The 26,088-nt window shown below is 44.3% G+C and overlaps 1 protein-coding gene across 9 annotated transcripts in view; it reads right to left on the reverse strand.

Annotated features, from left to right (window-relative positions):
• Nucleotides 1-273: 273 nt before the first annotated feature.
• The window catches only part of EPHA5 (EPH receptor A5), a 209,792-nt gene continuing 183,977 nt past the window's right edge, over nt 274-26,088 (reverse strand). For all 9 annotated transcript variants that reach the window (XM_080386716.1, XM_080386724.1, XM_080386720.1 and 6 more), the window contains 6 exons: nt 22,607-22,668; nt 21,583-21,792; nt 19,645-19,794; nt 14,744-14,937; nt 11,632-11,787; nt 274-3,252 (listed from right to left, as the gene is read on the reverse strand). In XM_080386716.1, the coding sequence (XP_080242842.1) occupies nt 3,147-3,252; nt 11,632-11,787; nt 14,744-14,937; nt 19,645-19,794; nt 21,583-21,792; nt 22,607-22,668 (878 nt within the window). In that variant the 3' untranslated portion in view covers nt 274-3,146. The remainder of the gene's footprint in view (nt 3,253-11,631; nt 11,788-14,743; nt 14,938-19,644; nt 19,795-21,582; nt 21,793-22,606; nt 22,669-26,088) is intronic.

Below are 26,088 nucleotides of genomic sequence, written 5' to 3' on the forward strand. Positions count from 1 at the left end.
TAGACCGGAAAAAAAGTATTTGTTGGACCAGCTGCAGCAGTAGCAAGCTGGAAAAGCAAAGCACTTGGACTTATCGTAGGCAGGAAATCCACCTACAGCCCTTACAAAGAGCATAACCAGTAAAATATTACTGTCATCTTGTTCTGCTGCACCCCGCTACATACGATCATGCCCCAAATACAGAGTACTTGCAGTTCGTGCATGGGAACTGAAAACCTCTGTTGTCTCTGGAATTTGCTTGTGGACATAAAAGCTGTAACTTTTGGACCCTACTTGTGAAAAACACCATCATATTTTATTTTTAGCTCCAAGACAAAGCCTATTATACAGACATCTGTAACAAGAACAGCTCTTGAAATAAATAGAAGAGGTTATTTATTTATTGGAGGGACTAAGAAGAGGTGCCCTATTTACAAACGCAGTCTGGCTTAAGAACAGTTTGCTTTCCACTGGTTAATTATTTTGAAGGTTACGCCAGCATCTGGTATGCATCCCAGACATACTGCATATGCCTTTAAAACCCCACAAATGGTGTAAAGGGGATTTTGCTGTTAAAAGTCCAGGAAAAGAGACCAAACCCAACTCCGCCTGCAGACCCAACAGGTAAGGAATGAACAGAGATGACAGGCAGAAAATGCTGCATATTTGCTAATAGCATCTCTCCCGGTGCGGCCGATGGATGCGGACGGCAACTCAAGGATTCCTCCTGACCAAAATGAGTTGTTTCTGTCTTCCTACAGGTTTTTTTCCCCAAGTGCTGCAGGCAGGGATGCACAAATAATCCCAAGACTGTTCTGCTGACAGCTCTAATAATCTTATTTATTATATGACAAATCTCTTTTCCGCACCAAAATTGTTATGTCTTGATTCCCCCTTCCTCTTTTGTGGTCCAGTGGCTGCCAAAATGAAACAACAGGATGAGAAATCACACCATCAAGATTTGTCAGACCTCGCTGCAGCTCCTCTCCCTCCCATTTCTCCCGATTCCTAAGAGCTCGGCAGCAACTCACAGAGGAGGAGGAGGCCATTTCAGAACAGGCAAATATTGCCTGAAGAAACCCCCAATGAAAGCAAGCAAAGCCCTGCTGCTAAGAAAAAAATAAAATCCATCCAACCCTGTCAAACTAGACCTTCCTCTTTTCTTTAGAAACTGTTTCTTGCATCAAATCTCATCCAAAGGCTTCAGGGAAATGGAAGAAAGACCTTTGGAACAGCTGAAGGCGGCATTCAACACCTGCTTCTGCAAGATGTGAAGGACGCAGGCCTCCTTTCAGCTCTGGATGAGCTCCTCGTGCTTGGCTCTGCAGCACCAAGGACAAAGGGAGCTGCGGCAAGTCACTCTGTCGATGTTATCACCAAAGAAGGATGCTACAAGATGCTATTTAACCTCTGAGGAAGCAATATATCTAGAGAAACAACAAACACTTGCCTTCTGCTGAGCCATTTTTAAATCCTTATCTTTACCAAAGCCTTCACACAACCTATGAATAACAAATCAACTGTGCTGATTAATCCTATCTACAACAAAAGGAGGAGGGCAGCCACAAACTGTTTCTTGGTGGGCTTCCCAGGGGACTGGGTTGTCCTTGGGTCCCTCTGAAATCAGCAGCTCTGAGCTTTAATGGACACAACCAGCTACAACCAAGTGCTGACTCTAGCTGCACCAGCTCCAGATGAGTGGGACCTTCTCGCCCATGGGATGCCACTGCTGCGACCAGTTGGGCTGGTCTGCTCTTCCCTCCTCTCTGCGCTGCCCCAAGGTGGCCAGCTCCATACCCAGATGAAAATGCCCAGAGAGACAAGCTGGGACAGCACAGTTCCCAAAATAATCCCACCAGCAGCACCACTTGGGGGGAAAGATACTGCAAAATCTCCATGCTGCATGACTGCGGGCTCACCTCCGCACACCAGGACTTAACCTCTGTAATAAGAACAGCAAAATGCCTGCCTTCCAGCTAAAACCACCTTGTGGTTTCTCTCCTGGGTGCCAAGGACAGGGGCAGAGGCCACACTGGGTGATGGCTACTGGGCTCAAACACCAGTGGGGAGGCATGTTATCCCACGCTACCTTTGGGCAGGACTCGTACACGCAAAACCCGATACCGTGTGAGGCCACTGAGAACCAGATGTTTTACTTTTCTTCTGGACATCCCCAGTCTACAGTGGAAAGGAAGGGGCGACATCTTTTATTTAAACAGATTCCTTCTACCTCATACACATAATCAAAACTCCTGAAGGCTTTATATGTTGCTCAAACCAAACAGGAGCAGAAATACAAAGCATGGCAGTAACACAAAAGGGAGACAAAAAGAAGCAAAAGAGGGAGGGAAAAAAAGAACAAACCAAGGAAAGAGCCCCAATCTTGTACCTGATGCGTAGCAAACTGTACAGTATATACATCTTAGTCACGTATTATCCTCCCAGAAGAGCAAATGAAAATAACTTGGTAACACAGAGGGAGGAAACAAAAAAAATATACACCCTGTATTGTATTTGCCATGGAGCAAGCAACATGTTTATACACTAGTCTCTATAACTTAATGCTGTGTAACAGCATTTTTTCTTCTTCAAATTTACAAAACAAAGTATCTATTGAGAAATAATCTAATCATATTGCTCTTCAATACACTTCTGTAGACAAGTAAGACTTGGAAGTTAAACTTCAGCAAACTGCAGCTTTTGGGAGCCCACGAATGGCTACAAAACTCCTCTGCTCAAGTCAGTCCTTGGAAGTATTACCATGTGCTGCTGCAATTCAGTATATAAAGGTGCTACATATATATATATATATGTGTGTGTGTGTGTATATATATATATGTCCCATGTACAGACGTGTGCTGGGAAGGCTTGTTGTCGTTGCTGAAGCTTAAGAGACGGGTTAACCCCACATACAGCAGACTCGTTTCCATGTTCCATGCATCTTACATTTACTTCATGAAAATGAGGACACAAATAGGAAGAAAAGGAAAACTTTAGTCAAACACTGCTTTAGAAATGCTGCGGCAGAGGCCAACATCCTTCAGTTATAGAAAGCACTGAATTTCCCTTTTTATCTTTTCCTTTTTTTTTTTTAGTCAAAATAAATCTCAGGGCTAGTGTACAAAGTGCAGGATCGACCCACTTGAGGAAGCGACTTTAAAACCAAGTTACAACGGCACCATCCCATTCACCAACTGGACCTTCATCTCTTGAAGGCTGTTCATTATCTTCTTCTGGTGACCAACAAGTGTCACTCCCAGCCGCCTCAAATCCCTGTGGGAGAAAGCAGACGTTGGTTCCAGGGACCTCTCAGGCACATGCCGCCACACACACTACGCGCCGCGCGCACTGACGCTGCTGCCAGCATCTATCTCTTACCATTGGCAGCTCCCAAAGCCAAGTTTAGTCGGCAAGCTTCATTTTCCCCCATTTAAAAAATTTATTTTATTTTTAATGGCTGACAGCATCTTGGAGAGGTGATGGGATTTGACTGAGATCACCTTGCTGGCCAAGGAAAAAAGCTGGACAGCAAAGTATCAGCATCGCCTTTGGCCATGGACTTTGCTAGGTGTGAAAAGTCCTATTTCCAAGAGAAAAGCAATGTAAGAAAGCCTGCGTTGCACTTTCCTCTTCTCCTGGGAAAGGCTGGTATTTGATCTCAGATACGAGCAGTGAGAAGTGAGGTCAGTCCATGCTTCCTTCCTCTTCAGATGAGGAAAATACAAAGATACACAAACTGCCATCTTAGAGCCAGCTCTTACAGAGAGCTGAAGGGCAAAAGCCTTGAGCATGGCCATCGCCCCGATGACCACCTAAAATCAATGGGAACTGGCAATGCAGCTCCTCTCTGGGCCTTTGCAAATCTTCCCATAAACCCACGTTTCTTATTTTTGGGGATGAATTCTACAAGCCAAAGGCATTTGTGTCGAGTCTGTCTACCGGGCTGCCATTACAGGAAAGCTGCAGAACAAGATAGCTTATGTAAAATGCAGGGTTAGGAGGGAAGATCGTTTTCTCAGAAGCTCAGCTCTCTAAAATTTAGGTGTACAGGCAAAGGTAATCCCCAAGGTTCATGCTGATGGCATGAAAGAGGCACATCCAGTGGACAATTCATCCCATCTAAAGACAGGAGTGGAACAATTTGTCCCCTGGAGAGTGGGACCTTGGGTGATCAGCTTCAATGACACATCTACAGCCAGGGTAAGGCTATGGTTACGGCAGAGTATAATTGTAGGGATCTCTTTCTAGGGGGAAAAGTGTTAAGAAATAAAATATAGGAATAAAAGCTTGGAAGAAACATCAAGACAGGTGCATCTGTGTTTCCAACACAAGACACAGAGGCAGTTAGACAAGCAGTTTGACTTAGAGGAGACATGGTGTTTTGTCTGAAGACTTCCACTAGAGAAATATCAGCCCCTCACTTTCTACCTCCACGCTGGACTGAATGAAAGATGTTTTCAAAGTTGGGCTCTACGGTCTTGCCACTACACGTGTGACTCCCAGAGCTGTTGACACCCTTTGTGCAAGTCTTTTAAGAGAAAGCTCTCCACTGAAAGACATCAGGATGCGACCTCCTTGAACACATAGGTGCTTTTTGGAAACTACACTGGCAGGGCGGGCACGTGCAAGGGCTGGGGATCATCGGCAAAACCCAGGATCCCAACCATCACCTGAGACATACTGCAAGCCTGGCCTGCAGGTCACAGCACTGCCACGTGCTGGACTGCAGGTGAACACAAGCAATGACCACCAAAGAGCTTTCACACGATGTTGCATGAGCTACCCATGGCAGTGTACCTCTCTTAGCAGCTTCACGTTCTAGATAAAGACTCCTATGCAAATACAACCAACCATCCATGTCCAAAAATTACATAGATGAACATTGCTTTGAATAAAAAGCAATCCTGAGTGAAGGTTGATAAGTTAACACATAAGCTGGTTGAAGCCAAAAACTAGATACGTTGTTCTCCAAGGATTGTCACACTTTCAGCCTTTTGATTTAGGAAATACCAGATTTTCTGCTCCAGACTAAACACTTCATTCATTTTTCAGTGATGCATCTTGCCAATGCATAGGGGAAATCACAATGTAAGGGGCATGGAGCAAGGGAGGTCAATGAGACACATCAGCAATGCTCCTTACCTCGTAAAGAAAAGGCTGCAGCACCTGCAAAAGGTGTCTACCTTCTCAGGGGGACATGCTTTCATTTCTTCCTCCACTGAATTGTGAAACTAGTTCAGCAAGCCATCTTAATAATGAAGGAAATTGTAGTAGTGCTATTGTTACATGCAATTTATTTTATGTACACAGCACAGTTGGAAGTTCACACCAAAGATGAAAAAAACCCAACAAAACCCAAGCCAGTATAGGACCTGATTTTTAAAAGAGCCAGCATCTGCCTTCCCCCTGCTGAGCACTACTCTGCTGGCACTTTTTGAAAATTCAGGTGTTCCCCCCACCCCCACCCCCAGGTATTTAAAGTGCAAGCTGAGCTCTTTTGAAAATCCAGCACCACATATTTCACAGGTGTATTCTTTCTGATACTCTTGCATGTTATGCAGAAGAAAACAGCCTGAAACTTTGAGAAAGGCATGTACGTCTTGGCATTTCACAGGCAGCTCCACCAGCCCAATAATAAAAAAAACACCCTACTCACTACACAGCTTTTTTTTCCCTTATGGGGGGATTAACTCAATATCCTTGAGGAGTGCCTCATTGATTTACAAGTGAGAAAGAAGAAAAAGGAGTTTCTGGTTTCAATCCATTAGCTGCTCACCAGGGGATCCAGTCTATTTTTTAATTTTTTTTTTATATCAAATCCTCAAATGCAGAGCCACCGGCCAAAAGCAGGGGGACTCCTCAGAGAGGGGAAAAAACACTACTGGGGGGTCCTTCACCTCCGCAACAACAGACCAGAAGACAACAGCTCCTGAGCTGCCAGATGCTCACCTACTATAAAATCAGCAGCTTTATTCAAAAGCCACCTTGCAAGTTGCAAAGCCAGGAACAAAACTTTTCACAAACCACCTAGAGAAGGCAGCTTTAATTCCCGTTTTTCAAGCGTGACTTGCAGCACGTTGCACACGCCTGTGCACTCAGTGCTGAAGGACTTAAAGCGGTGTAAGGCAGAAGCCAATTTTAAACAAAATTGAGTGCGCAAACCAGCTGGTTTTGGGACCAAAAAAAAATTAACTTTGTGCCAAAGGGCTGCAATACAACTGTTTTCAAGCTCCACTCCAGAGCTGCCTGGCTCACATTACCGCAGCCAACTGGTAATTTCACTGGGCTCAGCTCTGCAGAGGAGATGCGTATGGGTATCTGCCGGGGCTTTGCAATAGAATTGTGCAATTCCCTGCAAAAAAGGCACAACTGAGACCCACGGGCAAATGACAGTTGTGATCAGGACCCAGGCTGCACCTTGCCCCGCAAGCGACCTGACCCCCGGCGTTGGGTTTTGTGTGTGCTGCTGCGGCAGCAACGTGGACGCTCCCTGAGGCCACGGACATATGTGAACCTGTGCGCTGGGGGGGTCTCCCTGCTTCAAAATACTTGATCCTCCTAGCAATGAGACAACTTTTATCTTTGTTTCAGGGAGAACTCTCCCTTTTTCACTTCTCTCTCATTCACATAGGGCTGAAAATAGAAATAGGCAGGAATTTGAATCACTTGCCAACACAGTAGCAAGAAGCTGACCGAAGTTCACCAAAAAGCCGAGGAAATAAAGGGGAAAATTTGTGTCGGCTCATCCCAAACAGCCTGTATACAGCTGCACGCATGCTGCTCTCTTACCACTGCCTTGCATGAAAGCCCAGCTGCAACATGGCAGGGACAACATGGTATCCCCTTCCCTGCAACATCCATTTGCAAGGGTTGAATTCATGGTCTCCACGTTGTAAGAAATATATTTCAAACATTTTATTCACAAACAGAACTACTTACACACCATGGACCAGTCTGTCAAACACAGTGCAGACTAGGACTGGATTGCCACATAATATACAACCCCCTTTATCAGCCAGTTAGTCATGCAAGCAAAAGGGCCAGGTTGCTGAAAGATCTCTGCGGCGGGCAGTTGTCAACCCACCACGGATATTTTGTATTTCATCTCCCACCCAGGCCAGATTGCACCACTCTTCTTCATGTGGTGTAGCTCTACAATTGCCCATGCAGACTGGGACTACTCATGGAGCGAGTTAGTTGTCAGTTTGAATGAGGGGGAAGAAGAAGAACCTCAAAGAAGACGCTAAAGAAAAAAAGGAATCCACTTGCTAGGGACTTAGGCATGAAATGAGGACATTTAAAAAAAAATAAATATTTAAGAGTTCATCTGCTCTTATTCATTATTCCTGTCCTACTCGATTATGAGATGAGCACTGGTTTGTTCAGAAGCAGACACAGTATCACAATCTCAGGATTGAGATTTCAGGTTAAGAATAAGCATCTAGAGCAGGTGAACTCTTAAACCATCTTCATCCAGTATAACTTTTAATAAATAATTTATTTTATTTTAGAAAAAAAAATATACAATGCAAAGCAACACAGCACATATTATTACAAATATTCAGACCTCTTCATCTAATAACAAACAACAGGGTGTCCTGAGATTCAGTGAGTACAGATCTTTCAAAAGGTGGAAGTATGTAGTCCACATGGTTAGTAACTGGTCCAGTCAAGGGTCAGACTGAAACTCATGTCATGGATCTATCTATCCTTGAGTATTGTCCTGGTAAAGTTATTCTTGCAGTGGATTGAAAGAGCTCCAGACACACTCAAAGTCACTAGGTGGTCCACAAGTTTAAAGAGCAGGTCTGGTCCACTGGAAAGGTTGCCTTCAAGTCTGATATCCAGTTGGAAAGAGGGGGTGGAGGGTGAGGCTCCACTTTTCACAAGGTGATTCGTCCCTTTGCAAGAATTAGAGCTAAATGTAGAAAATCACTCTTTGTTTGAACACATACATTTTCAGGTCTTTGCTTAAGTAGGCAGAGCTCAGGACTTGGGGCGATATTCACCAGTTTTAGCTTTTTCATCTTTTGCTTTCAGCAATTTGTCACTAATACTACCCTTTTCTGGAACAAATGCATCAAGCCACCAGTTTGAAAGAAGCAGGGCAGTAATCAGGATTTTGCTTTGCATGTTGGCAGGGGATTAAAAAAAAAAGCTGAACATTTACCACCTCAACCAGGTCCTGTAAAGAGGCCACAAAGGTGAGCGCCCACAGTCACCAGTCCTGTCAGCGTTACAGCCAACCCCTACTACAGCACTAGTGATTGTTTTTTTCAGTAGATTTTAGGAATTCTTTACATTCATCATATTTTTTTCTGCCTTTTCTGGCAGTGATTATCCAGTTCTCCTTTCTCTATCTAATTTTCACATGTGTCCTATGCAGTTTGAATTCAGGGAAGATCATTTTGGATGGCATTTGAAGGCAACCTCTTAAATTGTAGAGAATGTTTTACTGATGTCATTTGGGGAAAGCAAGCTACTTTCAGATGTTCAGATCATCTTTTCACCCAATCCCCCCAAGTCCCAGCTCTGGAATATACTGAACAGTTGCCTCTTTTAAAAATGACAAGGAATATTTAACCTGAATTCTCCTTTGCAGACTACAAAATGTTTTGTTGTTCTCTTTTACAGGGAGAAAAAATGAAAACCTCTAGAAAACCAACACCCCCAACATATTAACCTTTAAAGAACTTTCCTTGTTCTGGTGTTTATTTACTGGAGAACCCATGAGAGTCTCAGCTAAGCCCACCCAGGAGCCATTTCCCTCCCCTAATTTGTTGATTTTAAGGGCAATCTGCCAGTTTATATCAGCCTGAGCATGTGGTTCAGGTCTTCAACACGGGACAACTTTCCTCTTAAGCCACTATGACGATCTCTCCTTTCTTAATAGCTGAGAATCCAGTCTTTTGTCTTTTTTTTTACTTTATTTAAGAGGGATGAGAGAGGTCTTGATCTGGATGGCTGGATGGCTTATTAAATGAACCTTTCACAGCTTTCCCAACAATAGACCCAAGTGGGGTCAAACCTTCTTGCTAAGTCACCACCGCGATGTACAGGTGCACGGGCTGAGCTGCTGAAGAACCAAGCCTGACTCACACAAGCATCTCTGTTCAAGGCAGCTGGGGGAGGAATTCATTTGCTGGCACGGATAACTGACTAGCTGGAGTTAGTTTCAACCTTTTTTCAGTTTCAATTGAAATACCAGATGGATTTATGAAATGTCTCCTTTAGGCTTAAAAAAAAAATAAATCCAGAAGCTCCCTAGGCTCCCAGGCATCAGCTCCTCTGCACTGCTTTACTGCTGTAAAAGCCTGGAAGAAAGCTGAAGCAGCTCAGACATGTTGTCTCCACTGGGGCCAGTAAAGGACCAGAGCAGGATGGCATATGTGCTATAGAGAAGACACTGGGACCTGGTGGAGGGGGCCTTAGAGGTGGTTTGCAGGTGGTGAGGGTCAGAGCATCTCTGGTAGCTATAACCTTACTTAAGGACTTTTAAACCAACTCGCTTTCTGGCTAGAATGGTACAGATAATGGATTTCTTGGTTCACTGCCAACTGGAAAAAAACTCCACCATTCTGAAGTACTTTTGGAGTAGCCTGAAAAGATTCTGGGGATACTTTTGAAATGTCTGGAATACCAAAGAGTAAATACAGGGAAGTATTTACATTTTAAAGTCAAATTAAGGAGATACTTTCACAATCTGAAATGTTGCACTCAAGAAAATGGGATGTTAGGAATAGTTTTGTCAGCGGGACTAAGACTGTGTCAGCACAGAGGGACGCTAAGACTGTTTAAAGCTACATGAGCAACTGAACTTCTAATTTACTGTCAAACATGACCATTAATTTGGGCTCAAAATCAACATTTTCTCTGACACAAACCACAGCATTTTACTTCCAAGTACTTCTTTTAGAGCTCTTGAAATTGCATAAAATCCTAATGAGGAACAAACTGGAAGCTTTTGTGAAACCCAGTTTTCTTCCTTGATACAACTAATTCACCCAAACAGCAACAAGGCTGTGATACATTTTAGACAACCTGCATTTTCAACTGGAAAATGGTTTGGTTTGGTTATAGGACTGAGGTGACACAGTAGAAGGGAACGCTCCAGCATTTACCTTTTCTCTTAAATTACTGCCTTACCCTATTCCTCCTCTTCCCACTCACCCTCTGTCTAGGTCTTCCTGATGTATGGACTCTGACCGCCCTGGGGATGGACCTCTTCCTTGGTCAATGTTTGTAGACCACCAGTCTAAATGGAGCTGTGAAGCCTGGTGTTTCTGGGCGCTGCCATATCAGATGAGCAGGTAAGGAACCGTGGAGTCTTCAAAAGCCAAAGTAACGTGGCACGTAATTGCAGGACTAGGCTGGGAAACTCCATATAAGAGTCTCAGGCACCCAAAAAAGGATCTATGCAGAAATCCATGCACCTTGACTCCCTAGACAGTTGCTAATCTCTAGCTCAGGGTTTTAATGTGAATCTCTGAGGACAGAGTGAATGAGTTCAGGTGTAAGGGACAAATACTGGTGATGTGAGTGGAACAAATAAAACCTGAGTAAGAACAGATACGGTCCTGCCCTCCCTCTCTGCATGTAACACAAAACTGAACTCCACGGAGATGTTACCGACTTGTATCATGCACAAGGGCCCCCTACCCTGTAGGGTGAACTCCACAGCAAGCCCTACGGCACACAGGATAAATGCTGTGGTCCTTGGGGTGTGGGGATTTTTCTTCTTTTAGTCCTAAACATCGGCAATGAGTCTGTATGTGCACTGGCAATCGGCACGTGGTCAGAGGAGCCACAACCTTCTCCGAAGTGGCATGGAGCATAATCCTTCCCATTCTGCCTTAACGCCTGCAGTAAACTAAGCTCAATTTAACCCAGATAGAAAGGCAGGCTCTGGGGCGGGTTTGAGTAAGCGGCATGAGGAAAGTACAGACATAATTATGCAAGCAAGGCAGGCAATTAAAGGTGGAGCATAACAAATCAGCAGCCCTGAGGCATTTACGAAGTCATTTGAATGCTGTCACCCCAACTGCAGTCATACCTACGTGCAAAAACCAAGGGCACACTAGGAAGGAAAAGTCTTGGCCAGGGACCCTGTCCCCTACAGCTGTGGGTTTCTCGATGCTCTTCTGTTGTCATTGTCTGTATCTGTGCCTATTTCTGTTAGTGCTGAATACTATTTCTGTGCCTTACTGGGCTTGACTGTCCACTTGGTTATGTCCAGATGAACTGTGAAACCAGCTAATCCAGTGTAAAGACAGTATACTTCAGTAGTGACTCTAGCTCCTATACATTTACGAGTAGGGTGGGGTTTTTTATTTGTTGGTAACCCCAAATAATCAACTTCTATTATGTTGAGAGGATGGCCTGGCAATTATTCAAACTCAAGCATTAATTTCTGTGAGCAAAGGAGCCAAAGTACTGGCTGCAGTGACCGTAAGTTTTACTCCTGCCTGCATTTGTTATCATCAATACAGATGCTAAAAGAGAAAGTGCTGACTGCAAACAAAGGGTAAGAGTTTCCCTTTCTGCAGCCTCATCCCTGTGTATTTTTTAATTGTTTGTCTGTCCCTTGGCTGCCCACCACTTCCCCCTGCCCCCCCATTCCAACAAACAAAAACGATCTGGGCAACTACTCACTCTAGGGTCACCTGAGCCACAGCATCCATCGAACTGTATCCATTTTCCATGAAGATCTCCGTGTATCGGCCCATTTTGATGGCTTCCAGCCACTCACCCACCGACCTGTAGGCACCGCTCCCAACTGGACTGTGCTCTACCAACAGATTTGATACTCTAAAGGCAAGCAAAAACAAAGCAGCAAACAGAATCAGAATCGAGATGTACCCAACGTGACTCAGTTGCTTGCATTTTTATACAGTAAAGATGACTCTTTCGTTGCATTTTCAGTGATTGCTGCAGCCTAAATCCTCCCAGCAGGCTCGATACACAGTGTATCAAACGTATCACTTCACCTGTGACTTCACCCACGTTTGAGTTACCTCCTGCCACTTCTTGTTCTCACTGCAAGCAGAGAGAGGAGAGGACGAGCATCCACCCTGCCACCTCTCACCCACAAGCAGGCTCCTTTTCTATCACGCTCCCTGGTCACTCTTCAAGTCTTCGGTTTCACTCTTCCCGCTCTGTTTTCCTCCTCCTCCTCCTGTAAAGCTCATAATTAACTTAAGACAGCCCAGAGCCTGGAAGCCGAAACCCAAATTACATTTCCCAGCAGTGGCCATCAATGGCAGGCTGCTGTCAACACTTCGGGGGCTGCTCCCGCAGGGGGATTTTGGATGTGGGCAGCACCTGGCGAGCCCTGCAGGGAGCAGCAATGCTCCAACCACGCTCCAGACCTGAAAGCAGAGGCAGACTCCTGCTCCTGCACCCTCACTCAAGACCTCACCGTGGCAATTGCTACCTGCTCGGTTATGCCGTACACGGAAGAAGCAATGCGGGCAAATAATAACCCTTCACCACAGCAGAAACAGAGATACAGTACCTGGCACAAGTGACCCGTGCTATGTACAGGTCCACCACCCTACTAATGATGCGCAGAGAGCAAAGGGAGCTTGTCCAAGGTCAGCCAGGAAAGAAACTACATTTGTCCCCTGCTTTTGTAAAGCAGGATACAGCTAACATAAGTCTTGCATAAAAATTATTACCTACAGGTAAAAAAAAAAAAGTTTTTTGGGGTCAAGCCTCTTGATGGTGAGGATTACACTTAAAAGACTTTCAACTGGAAGGAGAGCTGTGATATTATATTACTATAGCACTTCAGGAATCTTTATATACTTTATGAGCACATTAGTATTATTTGTTTATTTAATAGCAATGCTGAAAGGTCCAATAAAATGTGAATACTTGCAGTACCAAGAACATAATGGCTTCCCATAACATTTTATACACATGAGGAATTCAAAACTCCTAAGTAATCATAATGAGAAGTGGATTTTCATCACTAATGTCAGGAGGTACCTACTGATATGCACACGCAGTAATGTAGAGAGTGACTTCCTTCCTTATTTGCATTAATGAGAATTTCCATAAAGAATACATTACATATATAAAAAAATCCTTTACAGCTGCTGTATGTTGAAATTATGATTCATTTGGAATTACTATGGTGCAGGCACGGCAATCTATGACTATAGAAACACAGACCCAAAACCTGGCTGTTCAGGTGCTCCATTCACATTGAAAATACCCACAGCAGCTTTAAAAAGGAAAGGTCTGAAATTGTATGGACCTGTTCATGGAATAAAACACCAGTAAAGTGCTTAGCAACTCTAGGAAATGGTTTGCTGCTTATTTTCCTCTTTTCTAACATAACAGTTCGGTGTAAGAGTGCACGAACCACTGCATAACGGGCCTGGAAAATAACTGTTCTGAACTGAAAATAAAAGAGAAACATCACATATTTTATGCTATCATAAACCTTTTCCTGCAGGTTTGCTGGGATTGACATTACATCTAATTGCTAATAAGAGCAATTTCTTCTTCAGATGGTAAATGATGCATGTAAAATAGCCTGAGGAATCAGATCTAGCTTGTAATTAAAAATTAACAGAGATTTGGTGTTTCTTCTTTTTCAGTGCATGAGATGCCATGCGCGGGGACGTGCCAGCATGGGGATGCGAGGTCCAGCTGCAACAGGCAAGACTCACCACATGCAGCTGTGCAAGACTCACTTGGAAGGTGTGGAGACAGATGGGTCTAAGTTCAGAACAGTGCATCTGCTTTGGTCCACACCACCAGTCTAACCTCATCTTACGTCCCTCTCATTCCTGGCCAAGGAAAATGACGTGTCTTTTTTTTTGTCTTTCCTCTGAGAATAAGCTTTTCTGAAGGGCCTCTTCCCGTGTTAATCAGGGAAGCTCCACTGCCATCAGTAAATGATTTATATTCATCACTCCTTCACGACCTTGCAAGGGACTGAGTGATTAGCAACACAGATGGCTCAGAAGTAATACTTGTGTGCTTATAGCTAAAAAAGAAAAATTGTCTCCAATACTCCAGTATATTGGAGATCCCAGTACTAAAACGCACTAAAAAATATTAATCTCTTTTTCCCTAAGTGCAGCTTTATTTCTTGACCATATTTACCTTACTTGTAGCCATGCAGCTATTCAGATTCATGCTTAATTGCACACCAGCTGCTCGATTCACTTAATGTTGTTTTAGCAAATGTTTTGTGTACAGCTCTTTGGGAACCACAGAGATCCTCTCGCGATTACCAAGACTGTCAGAACTGGTGGTGGTGGCTAGCAAACATGGGAACCACTGTGGGAGGGTTCTCTTGGACACCGTGAGCTTTGCACATCCTAAGAGATTCCCCAAGAGATGCTCTTCATTTGTATTACCAAGATAAAGTCAACAAGCAGGTATTTAGAGCAGCATTTACTACCTGCTTCATGCACTTAAGTCCTGCCCTCTCTAACCTTGGGGTAAAGCACAGGTAGCTTTATCATAGATCTATAAATACCACTGAAACTCCCATTTCTGAAAGACAGGCGCAATAATTTTCTTTGTGGCAGCAGAACTACATTTACAGAGTAACTGAATTGCTCACATACCGGCCAATTTTAACAGAAAAAGCTGATTTGGGAAAACTCCCCTGGATATAATGAAGCTGGAGAAACATCCACCCATGAACAAGTGTGGGATAAACAGTAAGTGGTAATTCAACCCAGAGGTGGGTTATTCAGACAAGGATCTTGCTTTGAGACATGGCTTTGGCCTCAGTTTGTACCTGCTCGATGCATTAACCAACGTCTTCAAGCTGCTTGGGTTACGGATGAGCTTGTCCAACATGCTGACAATTTCGTCAAACTTGGGCCTGCTGTTGCGGTCCTTCTGCCAACAGTCGAGCATTAACTGGTAGAGAGCAGCAGGGCAGTCCATGGGACTTGGCAGGCGGTAGCCTTCCTCCACAGCTTTGATCACCTATGGGAGACAAAACATGAGGCTGATGGGTTGCTTTTTTTCCTTTCACCTTTTTCCCAAATGCCAATTAACTTAAACAGAGAACTTTGGGACCAGCAATATGCTTACAAAAAATCCCACTGCCCCCCAACTCTGCACACCCAGAGGCAAACCCAGTAAATGCCACTATCTTTCAGATCTTCTACAGGATGGGTTGAAGAACTTAATTTTTGGTCACTGCAAAATGAATCTAGAAAGCCAAGGCAGTGCTACAACCAGGGGGCCACACTGTCAGGCTGCATTTGTTCAAAGCTCAGCCAAGGTCCGTACTTTATATACGAAGAAACTCCCGGAGCCTATCTTAAGTCCACAAAAAGCATCCTACCAGGCTTTCTGGCATCTTCTTGGAGCACAGTGATTTTGTTTATTCAGACGTTGGCTTCTTTTTAAATGAAAAGGCATGTGCTAGACCACAAATTTGTATTACAGTAATAAAAGTCTGACTGTATTTCAAAAGAGACTTTGAATGCTAATTGATGGATGGATTCAAGGCAGAAGCAGAACAACCATCTCATATATCATTCAGTGCTGTCTGGGTCTAGTCGTTTCTTAGTGTGGCCACATTTTTGCCAGGAATTTAAAATGTCACCCCAAGAGTATGTAAATTAAAACCAGGAGAGGGTTGTTGCACTGATTTAAAATACTAACCATCTATGATTCTGTATCTAAAACAAGTGGTATGCACATGCGCTGCCTGCCCTCTCGAAAAGCAGAAATTAATAAATGAGGGCAGAACTGAAGTATCTTGTTTTCCCAGTTTTGGGATAAGTGTACAGCAGGGCTCCAAGGCCAGCAGTTCCCATTTTGAACCATTACAATTTTCAGGAGAATGAGCTTGTGTTTCAAGCCACAAGGGCCTGTGACCAAGCCAAGAGAATCTCAGCAGCCCATCTTCACACCCTCTACTACCAAGACTCCTTGACCAAAAGGAGCTGGAAGCAGATCTTTGCTGTGTGGAAAACCACAGGACCTCACTGTTGGATTCCAACGACTACCTCAGATGTCATTCATTTAGGCACTGTCTCACAATTTGAAAACATCCTGTATTTAAAAAGAAAACTCTGTGGTTAGCATGGAAGTTATTTTCTTGATCTTTAGTCCCTATATGAGCAGTACAGGACGAGTCATGTCAGGCTGGCATTGCATTTCAGAAGGCTGTGAAATCCAGGACCGCATGGATCACTTTCAAATCATCCTCCACCACAGGGCTTTTTGCCAAGTGGAAGAGTCCCAGGAATGAGCCAGACTGGCTGGGCAGCAGTAGCGGGAATCTCAAACTCCCTAAGGATGTACACAGTAGAAAAGAAGTGGGGTAAGGATTTGTAATCCTCTCCAGTGGTAGCCAGCATGTCTGAAGATGTGGCCCACAAGATCTGCAGTCCTTTTGTGTCCATCTAAGATTTCATCTGTCAGTGCAGCAGTTGCACCACTCTCCACCCAACCCGTGCTTGCGAAGAAATCTCTTCTGGGGCCTGGCTTTTGCTCACAGCATCAAAAAACAGCCCCACCCCGCTACGCTCTATGCTATCTGTGCTGTCCGTTCTACACATCATGCTTTTCAGCTGATCCCTGCTAACAAATTTGCAGCTGCCCTATTAAAAAAGCCTCAGTGTGGCACAGCCACAAGAACGTTATTTGCTGTGTCCACGTCTGTATTTATAACAACAACGGATCATCCTCCAGCTGTAGCAGAAAGAAAATAGTAGCAAGACGGGGAGCAGACCATCTGGCAACAGCTCAGAATATCTGAACTACATCTGCAACGGGGTTATGCATGTTTGATATTCCTGGCAGTAACATCACAATCAATAGCGTTAACTCAATTTACAGGATGTCATTCGTTCTGGCGATACAATGTAAATGGTATCAGAATACTGCGAGGAGCTAGGACGCTGAAATACACTCTTGCATCTGAAGGTGCCTTAGGGGTCTGGCTGTAAGAGGAGCAAAAGGATGAAATAATGAAGACAGAGTACTTGTAGCAACCACAATATTTAGAAAGTAAGAAAATGGCACATTTGCTGTTCCATTCATTGGTGCGTACTGCTTTGTAAGATTTGAAGAGTTAAAACTTGCACCTATAAGGAGGCATTTTTGTCCCTGTTCCTTTTCCGGACAAACACAACTCACGTATGGATCGGGTTAACTGAACTGGATGTTTGGGAAAGGACGATTTAGGATAGGCTATTCCAGTAAACCAAACCAATATTTTTAGCTCTAACATTTTTAGTTTTCATAAAATCACCAGTCTGAAGGCTAAAAAGCAGCCACTGTGACCATTTAGCTTAGCAACCTGTGTAACACAGGCCACAAAATTCCTCTCAACAATTCCTGCACCAAAGCCTTATCTTGTGGTTGAGTCAAAGCGTATTTTTAGAAGGCTGCCCAGAAATCAGCACTACTTTAAAATGTGGTTTGTAGCTTTTGCAGTTACAATGCTGCCTGCCCTATGGCACTACACCTCCTTAACGCAATCTGGCTGTAACATGGTGAGAAACATTTTGCTCATCACCGACTGTGCCTGTGAATGATGTGCTTTAATTACACGCCATGCAACAAGCAGCTCTTGTGCAATGGAGTCCAAAATTCATGCAAGCAGAGCCCCCTGGTCCTCTGCATAAAAGCCAATGCTGTACCTAACACCACTGATTCTTCTGCCAACACAAGCAAAGGAGGAAAGAGGAAGAGGAAGCCTTCAAAAGACAAAGACAGAAGGCATAAATCACATGAGAAACATGCCACAGCACTGAATGAAGTTTCCTAGGCCACCACCATCCAGGCACTTGCCAACTGCACATAGGCAGAGAGGTAACCCAAGCAAAGCCTGAGCAGGAACTGATGCTCATGAACATCTCACCAGTCCTCTGCTTTCTGCTGCTAAAGAAACCAGTCCCCCATCTGCTTCTTCTCAGGCAAGTGTGAAATTCACTCTGTTCCCCACAATGCATACAAGCATTTGGGCTTTTCAGAACGGTTCTGCAAAGTGTGGATGTTTATAACATTATGATCCAGACAAGGGACTCTCCTGGCCATGGAGTGTTATTTCACTGGCAGCAGCCTGAATCTTAGCCTGGCATTTACTGAACAACATCTGGGCTATGCCAATGCATCAGCATTAAAGACAGTTACAGTTCTCAGCGTGACCAAAAAAGCTTGACTCTCAATTGCTGCATTTTCTACATAGGCTATAGAAGAAAGTCTTCGTATTTGATTGAGACAAATCCCTGCGTAGATACATGCTGCTTTACCAAACTCCCTGCAAAAGTGACAGCCTCAGCAACGCAGAAGCGGTGGGGTGTTCATGCCAAACAATGCACTCGTCTCCCTGGCAAGAAGCACAGTGGGACCGTCTCAAAGGTACCACGCATTTCCACACCTGGACTTGAAGCAAGATGAGACAGCAGCTCAGTGTGACAGGTAGCAACACCCACTGATGGCAAAGGCCCACAGACAAAACACAAGGGAAACAATGCTCAGCCAGAGCCTTTTCTGCCAGCAAAACAGCAGAAAGCCATGGGGACAGGGATGCTTCTCAAAAAACGAAAAAATGGGTGAAACATCAGGTGGTGTGACCAGAGGAAATCCATGGTGGAGAAAGGACCTGCTTGCTTTGCCCAGCCGGCAGCAGCATCTCTGCAGGTGGCAGGGCTGCAGAGATGAAGTGGGAGGGATAGGGAATGACTCTGCCAGACACAGAGTGGTGCGGTTTCCCTCCCATCACAGAGCTGCGCTGGGGCACCTGCATGCCTCATGCTGACCCCGACCTCATGCATTAGCTGGCATCCTCAGAGACCTCCGCATGTCATGGTTCTTAGAGATGTGAAGAGGAAGGAGGGGCCTAGAAAATCCAGCAACCCCAGGCTTAATTTTTTTTAGCCTTAGACAAGGACAGATGTTTATGGTGAGCTCAGAGTAGGAGGTAGCCCTGCAATAGGATCAAGAGATCCTTACACAGGCTAAGATCAGAGCTGCAGTCAGGAGGAAGAGTGTCCCCAAGCATCTCTTTGTTTGGAGATGCTTCAGAGGGTGGCCTTGAGGTCAGAGGCTCAAGGGGGCACTGGGGCACAGAAGCAAGGGAACACAACTTGAAAGGTGCTGTACAAACGAACCACGAGAGCTTACATTAGCACAGACTTACATGATGCTCACAACAGGAGCAAAACTACGCTCCTGAGATCAGCAGTGCAAGGGCAACTGAGATGCAGCTCTCTGGACTGCCATCACTAGATCAAATCACCCAGCTTCTGTGCAGGGAAACAAAGCTCTTACCATGACTCTCTTGAGTTTCTGCTTTACGTGGCAGCAGGGGTTTGAACACACAATTGAAATGCTGCCAGTTTATCAGCATATATCCCCTGGCAGACCTTTGTCATTAAGCAGAGAAGGGACAGGCTACAGCTCTAACAGCATTAGTGAAGCTCCAGTGGTCTGCTGGGGGAAGCAGGCTTGCCTCTGTGCAGACACATTTCTCTCTGTGCACAGTCTGTTCTGGGCTGCTGCTGCAAAAAAAAGAGCATCAAACAGGAGGATCATTTTTGTCTGGCATGGGGGAGCAAAGCCGTTTTTACAGCAGTTATCCTCCTCTTGTCCCCATCCTGCCTCTCTGATTGCAGAATGAACACTGAGCCCTCAAAGTCCCAACGCGCAGCACCTCCTGCAAACGCTTACATCTTGGTTTGTCATTTCCCAGTAAGGCCTCTCGCCGTAGGACATCACTTCCCACATCACGATGCCATAGCTCCAGACATCACTGGCTGATGTGAATTTGCGGAAGGCAATCGCTTCAGGTGCTGTCCATCGGATGGGGATCTTCCCTCCCTAGAAGGAAAAGAAAAGGAAAAAAATCCCCCAAAACCAGATTGCAGAGGGCAGAGAACATGCAAAAGAGGACAAAACAGCCCTTCTTAGAGCACTGAGGGATGTTATTTTCTCTCTGGAAAGAGACATCGAATTTTAAAGTAAATCTGTTTGACAGCATGGGGCCCCTTTCCACATTATCTCAGCCCATAAGCATTTGTAGGCTGCCTGCTAATTGGCTGTCCTGAAGGTTTGCTGTTTGAATGCTGTTTGAATGCTGGGACATGTATAGGATCAACATCTCAATTATGTTGCACGGGTTGGTAGGGGAATACGGTTCCTCCATTTCTGAGAGCGAGCGGGGGAGGAACAGACAGCTCTGCAACTGAGGAAGACTTTGATCTAATGAGGGTTTCATGCAAATTGCTGTGGAAGTAATGCCCTCTTTTTCTTTCTTTTTTTTTTTTTTTTTTTTTTTAATGTGGTCCCAGATCCTGCAGGGAGATCTGCATAACAGGCACAGAAGTCTGTGTGTGCAAAGACCAGCCTGCTTGGCCTCTGCTGTGGGACTGAAAATGATGCCACAGCTGTCAAATGTGCTTTGCTGTTTCCTTTTCCCCTTTCTACCATTTTAGAAATCTAACTTCAGACCAGCTCAGAGAAGGAAGAGGGGAGGGAAAGGGGAGCTTGGATTAAGGAATACTTTTCTCATTGGGTTTAAAGAGTTGTCTCCCTTGATTTATATCAAAATGTATTTTACTGTGAAGTCCCTTCCTCTCAGCATTGAGCTAAATATTGGAAGGTCTCCCTGAATGCCCCCTAACAGTGTTTGTTATTGGAAAAAGGCAGAATTTGGAACACGTTTTCAAAGCAAATTCTAAAAAGTCCCTTCTTCCAATAATTATTTATTCACAGGCTTATCACTGCATGCCTTGAAGGGCCAGATTCTCAGCAGTGCCAATTAGCACATGGCAGCAGGGCTGGCCACAAGCCCTCTAGCCCGCAGGGAGGCTCTGGTCCAGCCGTGCACTGAGTCCTGTTGCAGGGCCGTGACTGCCAAAAGCTGAAAGGCCTTTCCCAGATCGCCACAGGAACTGGAAACACGACCCAGAGAGCTCCTACCACCCGTAAAACAATACCCTTGGAAAAACACACTAATAGGACACATCCAGGTGTGCCAATCACTGCTATGAATACAGGAGGCTCCCTCCAAGCCTGTGCTGCTGAGGTTGGGTCCTGTCCACCCCCTCTCCACAGCGGTGGGGCCAGGTGGCCTTGCACTGGGACAGGCGGGCTGATGGCCTGAAAGGATGGAACAAGGATGGAACAGAGCACTGAGGCTGGAGCAGCTCTTTCTCAGGCTGGGGGAAGGTTACAAGGTAACGTTGAGGGCAATATGCATCATTTGCCATGGGCATTCCAAGCTTACCAATGTTTTAAAAGAGTCAAAACGTCCAGAAGACCATAGCTTACATCTCTGCCTGGGTGCCTAAGAAAAGTACTTGCTCTTGCTCTTTCCTCCCTTTGGTATTGACCAGAGGACAGAACAGAGCTAGGAGTGCAGTAGCTTTGCAGAGTCTGGTATTTGACTCATGTGCCCAACATGAACTTAAAAGTTACTAGTTAAGTTCTGCCTTATGTGGCCATTCCCACTAAAAATTTACAGGCGTTTGCAAAATTAATCTGATAAACTTGAAACATCTGGCCAAACCCTCATGCACAGTTTAGAGGCTCTGCATTTGTAAAAACCTCTCTGCTAGAGAGCAAAGCTCTCTTGAGCTCCATCAGTTTGGTATCCTCATAACTCACCCTGGTTGTGTACGCCGCTTCAGGGTCATCTTCTAGGACTCTGGAGAGGCCAAAGTCTGACACCTTGCAGACTAAGTTGCTGTTGATTAGGATGTTCCTGGCAGCCAGATCTCTGTGTACGTAACCCATGTCAGACAGGTACTTCATTCCTGATGCGATGCCTCGCAGCATCCCGACCAGCTGAATGACCGTGAACTGTCCATCGTTCTTCTGCAAAAGGAAGGAGCCATTTGATCAGTTGAGAATCCCTGCACCCTCAGCACTGTGTGCGCATGAATAAAAATGCAAAGGCAAGTCTCCAGGGAAGAAACCCAGGAAAATTAATAATTCATTACTCTCATGCTCTGACCACAAAGCTTTTCAAGGTTTCACTGTTTGGATTAGGATCTCTAGAGACAAAACTAAGGAAATGTTGTTCTTTTAACTGGAGATCAAGGAGCAAGCTATTTCCACTGGTGACTGATAAAGAGACTGCGACTGGCAGTGAACACATGTAGGTATATGTGTAAAGGCACTGGGGTGGACTGTCTCAGAGTTAGCCAACTGAATGGCATCAAGCTGCATGGAAATCCTACCTCCAGGGGTCCACATGTGAATATTTGGGGGTGAGGGCTCTTCCCCTTGTTGCTACATAACATTTCTAACTACTTCCCCTGTCCTTCCTTCTCTGCCTCTTATGTTTCACAGAAAAACCCTGACAAGTCTGGGGTTTGCCATGATGCAGTGTGGATGTGCTCTTGAAACACATCAAATGTCTCAGAAGAACTTAATCATTTCCATGCAGCAGACTGCTTTCTAAAATAAACATAGTACCCTGCAATTCATTACCTGTTTGTATTAATGCACCAACCAGGTCCTTCATGATGCTGTATAAAGATAGATTAAACACATCTGAGCTACTTTTGCCTCCAGACAGCGTCAACAGCTGGACCAGCACCCAGCAAACACTTTCATCACTATTAACCATCTGCAAAGAACCCAAACGTTAAACAAGGTACCCCTGGAAAAAGGATCTAAGTATTACCTTTAAAAATGTATCCAGAGAACCGTTCTCCATGTATTCGGTGACTATCATTACAGGTTTGCCTGGGAAAAAAAGTGCACAAGTTTGTTAGCATTTAAAAAACATGAACAATAAAACAGTATTTTCATAATGCATCTGAATGTGAATATACAGCCAAGCAACAGTAAATCTACACTGCTGTCCCAGCAGGATGACAATACTTTTTGCCAGAATATATGCAGAAACAGGGGAATCGAAGTGGAGGGGGACAAAAAAGTAACTCCATATAATGGTTGGTGTACCAAGCCCTAGAGCGGATAGATGTTTGAGAAAGAGGTTGTAACCTATGCACAACCTTCTCCTCATCTCCGTGAACAAGCTGAAAGCTTGCAGAGGCCAAATTGAACACAGTGTCCTCTTTTAACTCTTCTCTATGGCTTCAACACCCTGAAGTAGCAATGGGAGCCCAACAGGAGCAACCAGGATGATCTGAAGTGTCTACCTGAGCTTGGTAACCACCAAAACCAAGACCACAAAAGGAAGGGATTACATCCCTTGTAATTCAAATAAACCCATGTGACTACCCTTGTAAACACATCTGGAAGTAAGAAAAGGAATATTTATGCTGCACAGCAAAAGCAAGTTAAGTATGGAATGAGTGTCAGTGGAAATCAAACCAAAAGTTCTTAACAAAAGACCTGGTCTCCTATTGTTGACAGGAATAATAATGCCTCTCCAAATCCATTTGATTAATTTTCATGCCCGAGTCATTTTAATGGTAATTATATATAGTTTTTGCTCAGTTTTTATATCTAATTTCTCTCTAGCCTGCCACAATGACACAGCAATAATTAATATGGTGTGCTCCAGTCCTTGTAAATTCAATGAAATCTTAGAAGAACATGTAAATTATTTTTTCTTTAAATCAATTTCTGTTAGCTATCATGAAGCACAGACAAAAGAAGGGCTGTCAATTATTTGTAAAGTGCATTATAAATGTCATTCATAGAAATGATCAACGAGAGCTGCTGTGTGTCATAACATGTGCATGAAGGTAAATGCTCCTGAAAATCGGCGCTTGTTCTACCATTTAAATGGATCTTAATCTTCCCACTTTCCTGTTACCTTAACTATTTGCCTAATTTACTGCTTAATTATCTACATAATAAAGGTAATTGTGAACTTGTCAATCAAAACACTCATTGTTGTGCAGATACTGTCTTTGCAGCATGAGGGACCTGCGCTGCTTCAACTCTTCTAAGTCAGCATCTCAGCTCCTGTCTGAGCTCGAAGCTTGCAAAAAGTATTACTTTTGATATAAGAAACACTCCTCAGGGCCATGAAAAATATTGCTGAGTCCCAAACAAAGTAATGGGCCCTATCTTCGAGGGACACAGCCACAATGTGGCTGCGCGCAGGAGGGAGGAGAGATCTCAGGTGATGTTGCTATAGGTTGAGAAACATGGCAGTGGCTATGCAGGGAAGGAAAATCCCAGGTATATCTCGATGTGTTTATAATTTTTTTTTGCTTTTAAACACTAAACCTCTGACTGTATCATGGGGTCCCTTATCTCTGACACTTCCAGGCAGCACTGCAGTGAGACTGGCGTCTCGTTATGCCACCACCCTGGGGGACCTCCTTCAGACTCCCACCTTTGGTTGCCATCGGAGAAAAGAAAATAAGATTTCTGGCCCTTATGTTTCATTATCTGACTGCTGCAGGTTGACAGTAACCATGGAATAAATTAGCCCCATATCCAAGAGCATGGAAATAAAGACAAAAATGGAGTAACTTTCAACAAAGTAAATTAAAAGCAAGCATCAGCCCTTCTAAAGCACTGGGCTGATTCTCTGTGTTAGCAGGGCTCCCTCCCACTGGCATTAGGGGGCCATAAAATGTGGGTAGATGTCATCCATATCAATGTACTAATGCAATGCGCACACTGTCAGCGCACCCAAAGGTAGGTGAATGAAAACAGCACTGTCATTACCTTTGTAAAGCAGAAATAGCTAAGGGCTTGTCTGCATGGGGACAATGAAGACGATTAATCCAAATTAACTAAGGTGTGCATTTGAACTAGATTAGTTAAATGGTATTAAGCCCCTACGTGGATATTCTCATTCAGAATTAAAAATGGCCTAATTCAATTTAACTTAATTTACTTCCAAAGTAAATCACGATGCAGCAAAGACATTTTACCCTAAAGATCTGAATCTATGTTAGGCCAATGACTGAAACACTGAAGGGAAAAATAAGTTAAACAATACTTTGAGATAGAAGCACAATTTGGGATTCATAAAGCTTGTTTTGGTCTATTTAAAAGGAAAGAAAAAAGCTGGGAAGATGCTCCAGATGCCTGATGGAAAAAAAAACATTGAGTGCAGTAAGCAAGCATTTACTGAGCTATGAAGGAGCTCAGGGTGCGTGTACCTCCTTGCACCCAAACTCCAGTCACCCCATGTTCAATTTAGAAGCAAAGCTCCCAGTGTTTCCATGGCATTTGGAGCAGACAGCCACTTTATATAAAAGGCAACTTGCTAGGGAGGCGCATCCTTCTCTAAAAGTGGAATTCCTACTCATCCCCTGAGGCCCTGGCAACCAGAAAGGCTCGAGCCCATGCCAGCAGCAGCTTTTATGGATGTATAATCATCACTCGCTTCCTGCCCAATATCCCACATCCCTGCAGGGCTAGAAACACGAGTTTTTATGTATTAAGGGCTACACAAGGTGATCCCGAGAGATTTTGGTATTTATTCAATTTCTGGGAGAAACCTATCTTGGTTTGTTTTTTTCTTTTCTTAAAAGTTTTAGGAAATGCAATTTCAAGGAAATGCAAGAAAAGGCTGTTGATTGCAAAATAGCATTGATTTTGAGTAGGTTACAGGATATGAACACAACAGCTAGCAACTCTGTACCTTCTCTATTGCAGCTCTGAAAAAGAACTAATTTTGGAGACACTGCCACTGATGAATGACGAATGGTACTAACAGCAGCCACGCGGTCCCAAACACCAGCACTGACATTACCAGTCATGAAGACAAGAGAGAAGACAGTCATTCACATTTCAGGACTGTACTTCAGCTAGCAAAAACTTCCTGAAACACTTAAAATATTATCTCAAAATAAAGGAGTAGTTGTTTTCAAAAAATCCTTGATGCAAATAAAATATTGTCTCAAAGTAAAGGAGTTTTCAACAAAAAAAATCCTTGATGCAAATAATGTAGATCCTCCAAGGCTTTAAAATGGAAGAGTAATGACAACTCTGCAACTTTCCCCCAGCCTCAGCACAGCACCAACATCCGGAGAGGCTTGGGCTGGGCACATTCAGATGTGCCGTCCCTTCCTCCTGCCCTTATCTTTAGTGCATACAGTATTTTGGAGGAGAACTGGGCTGGGAAAACTATGGAAGCTTATATTGCTAACTGAGCAGTCAGACTTCAGAAACTCTCACGCTGGGATGTTTTGCCAGCCCTTTCACATTTTCCCCAAGCCCTCAACCCCC

The sequence above is a fragment of the Falco punctatus genome, assembly GCF_963210335.1.
Source record: "Falco punctatus genome assembly, chromosome: 1".
NCBI lineage: Eukaryota > Metazoa > Chordata > Aves > Falconiformes > Falconidae > Falco > Falco punctatus.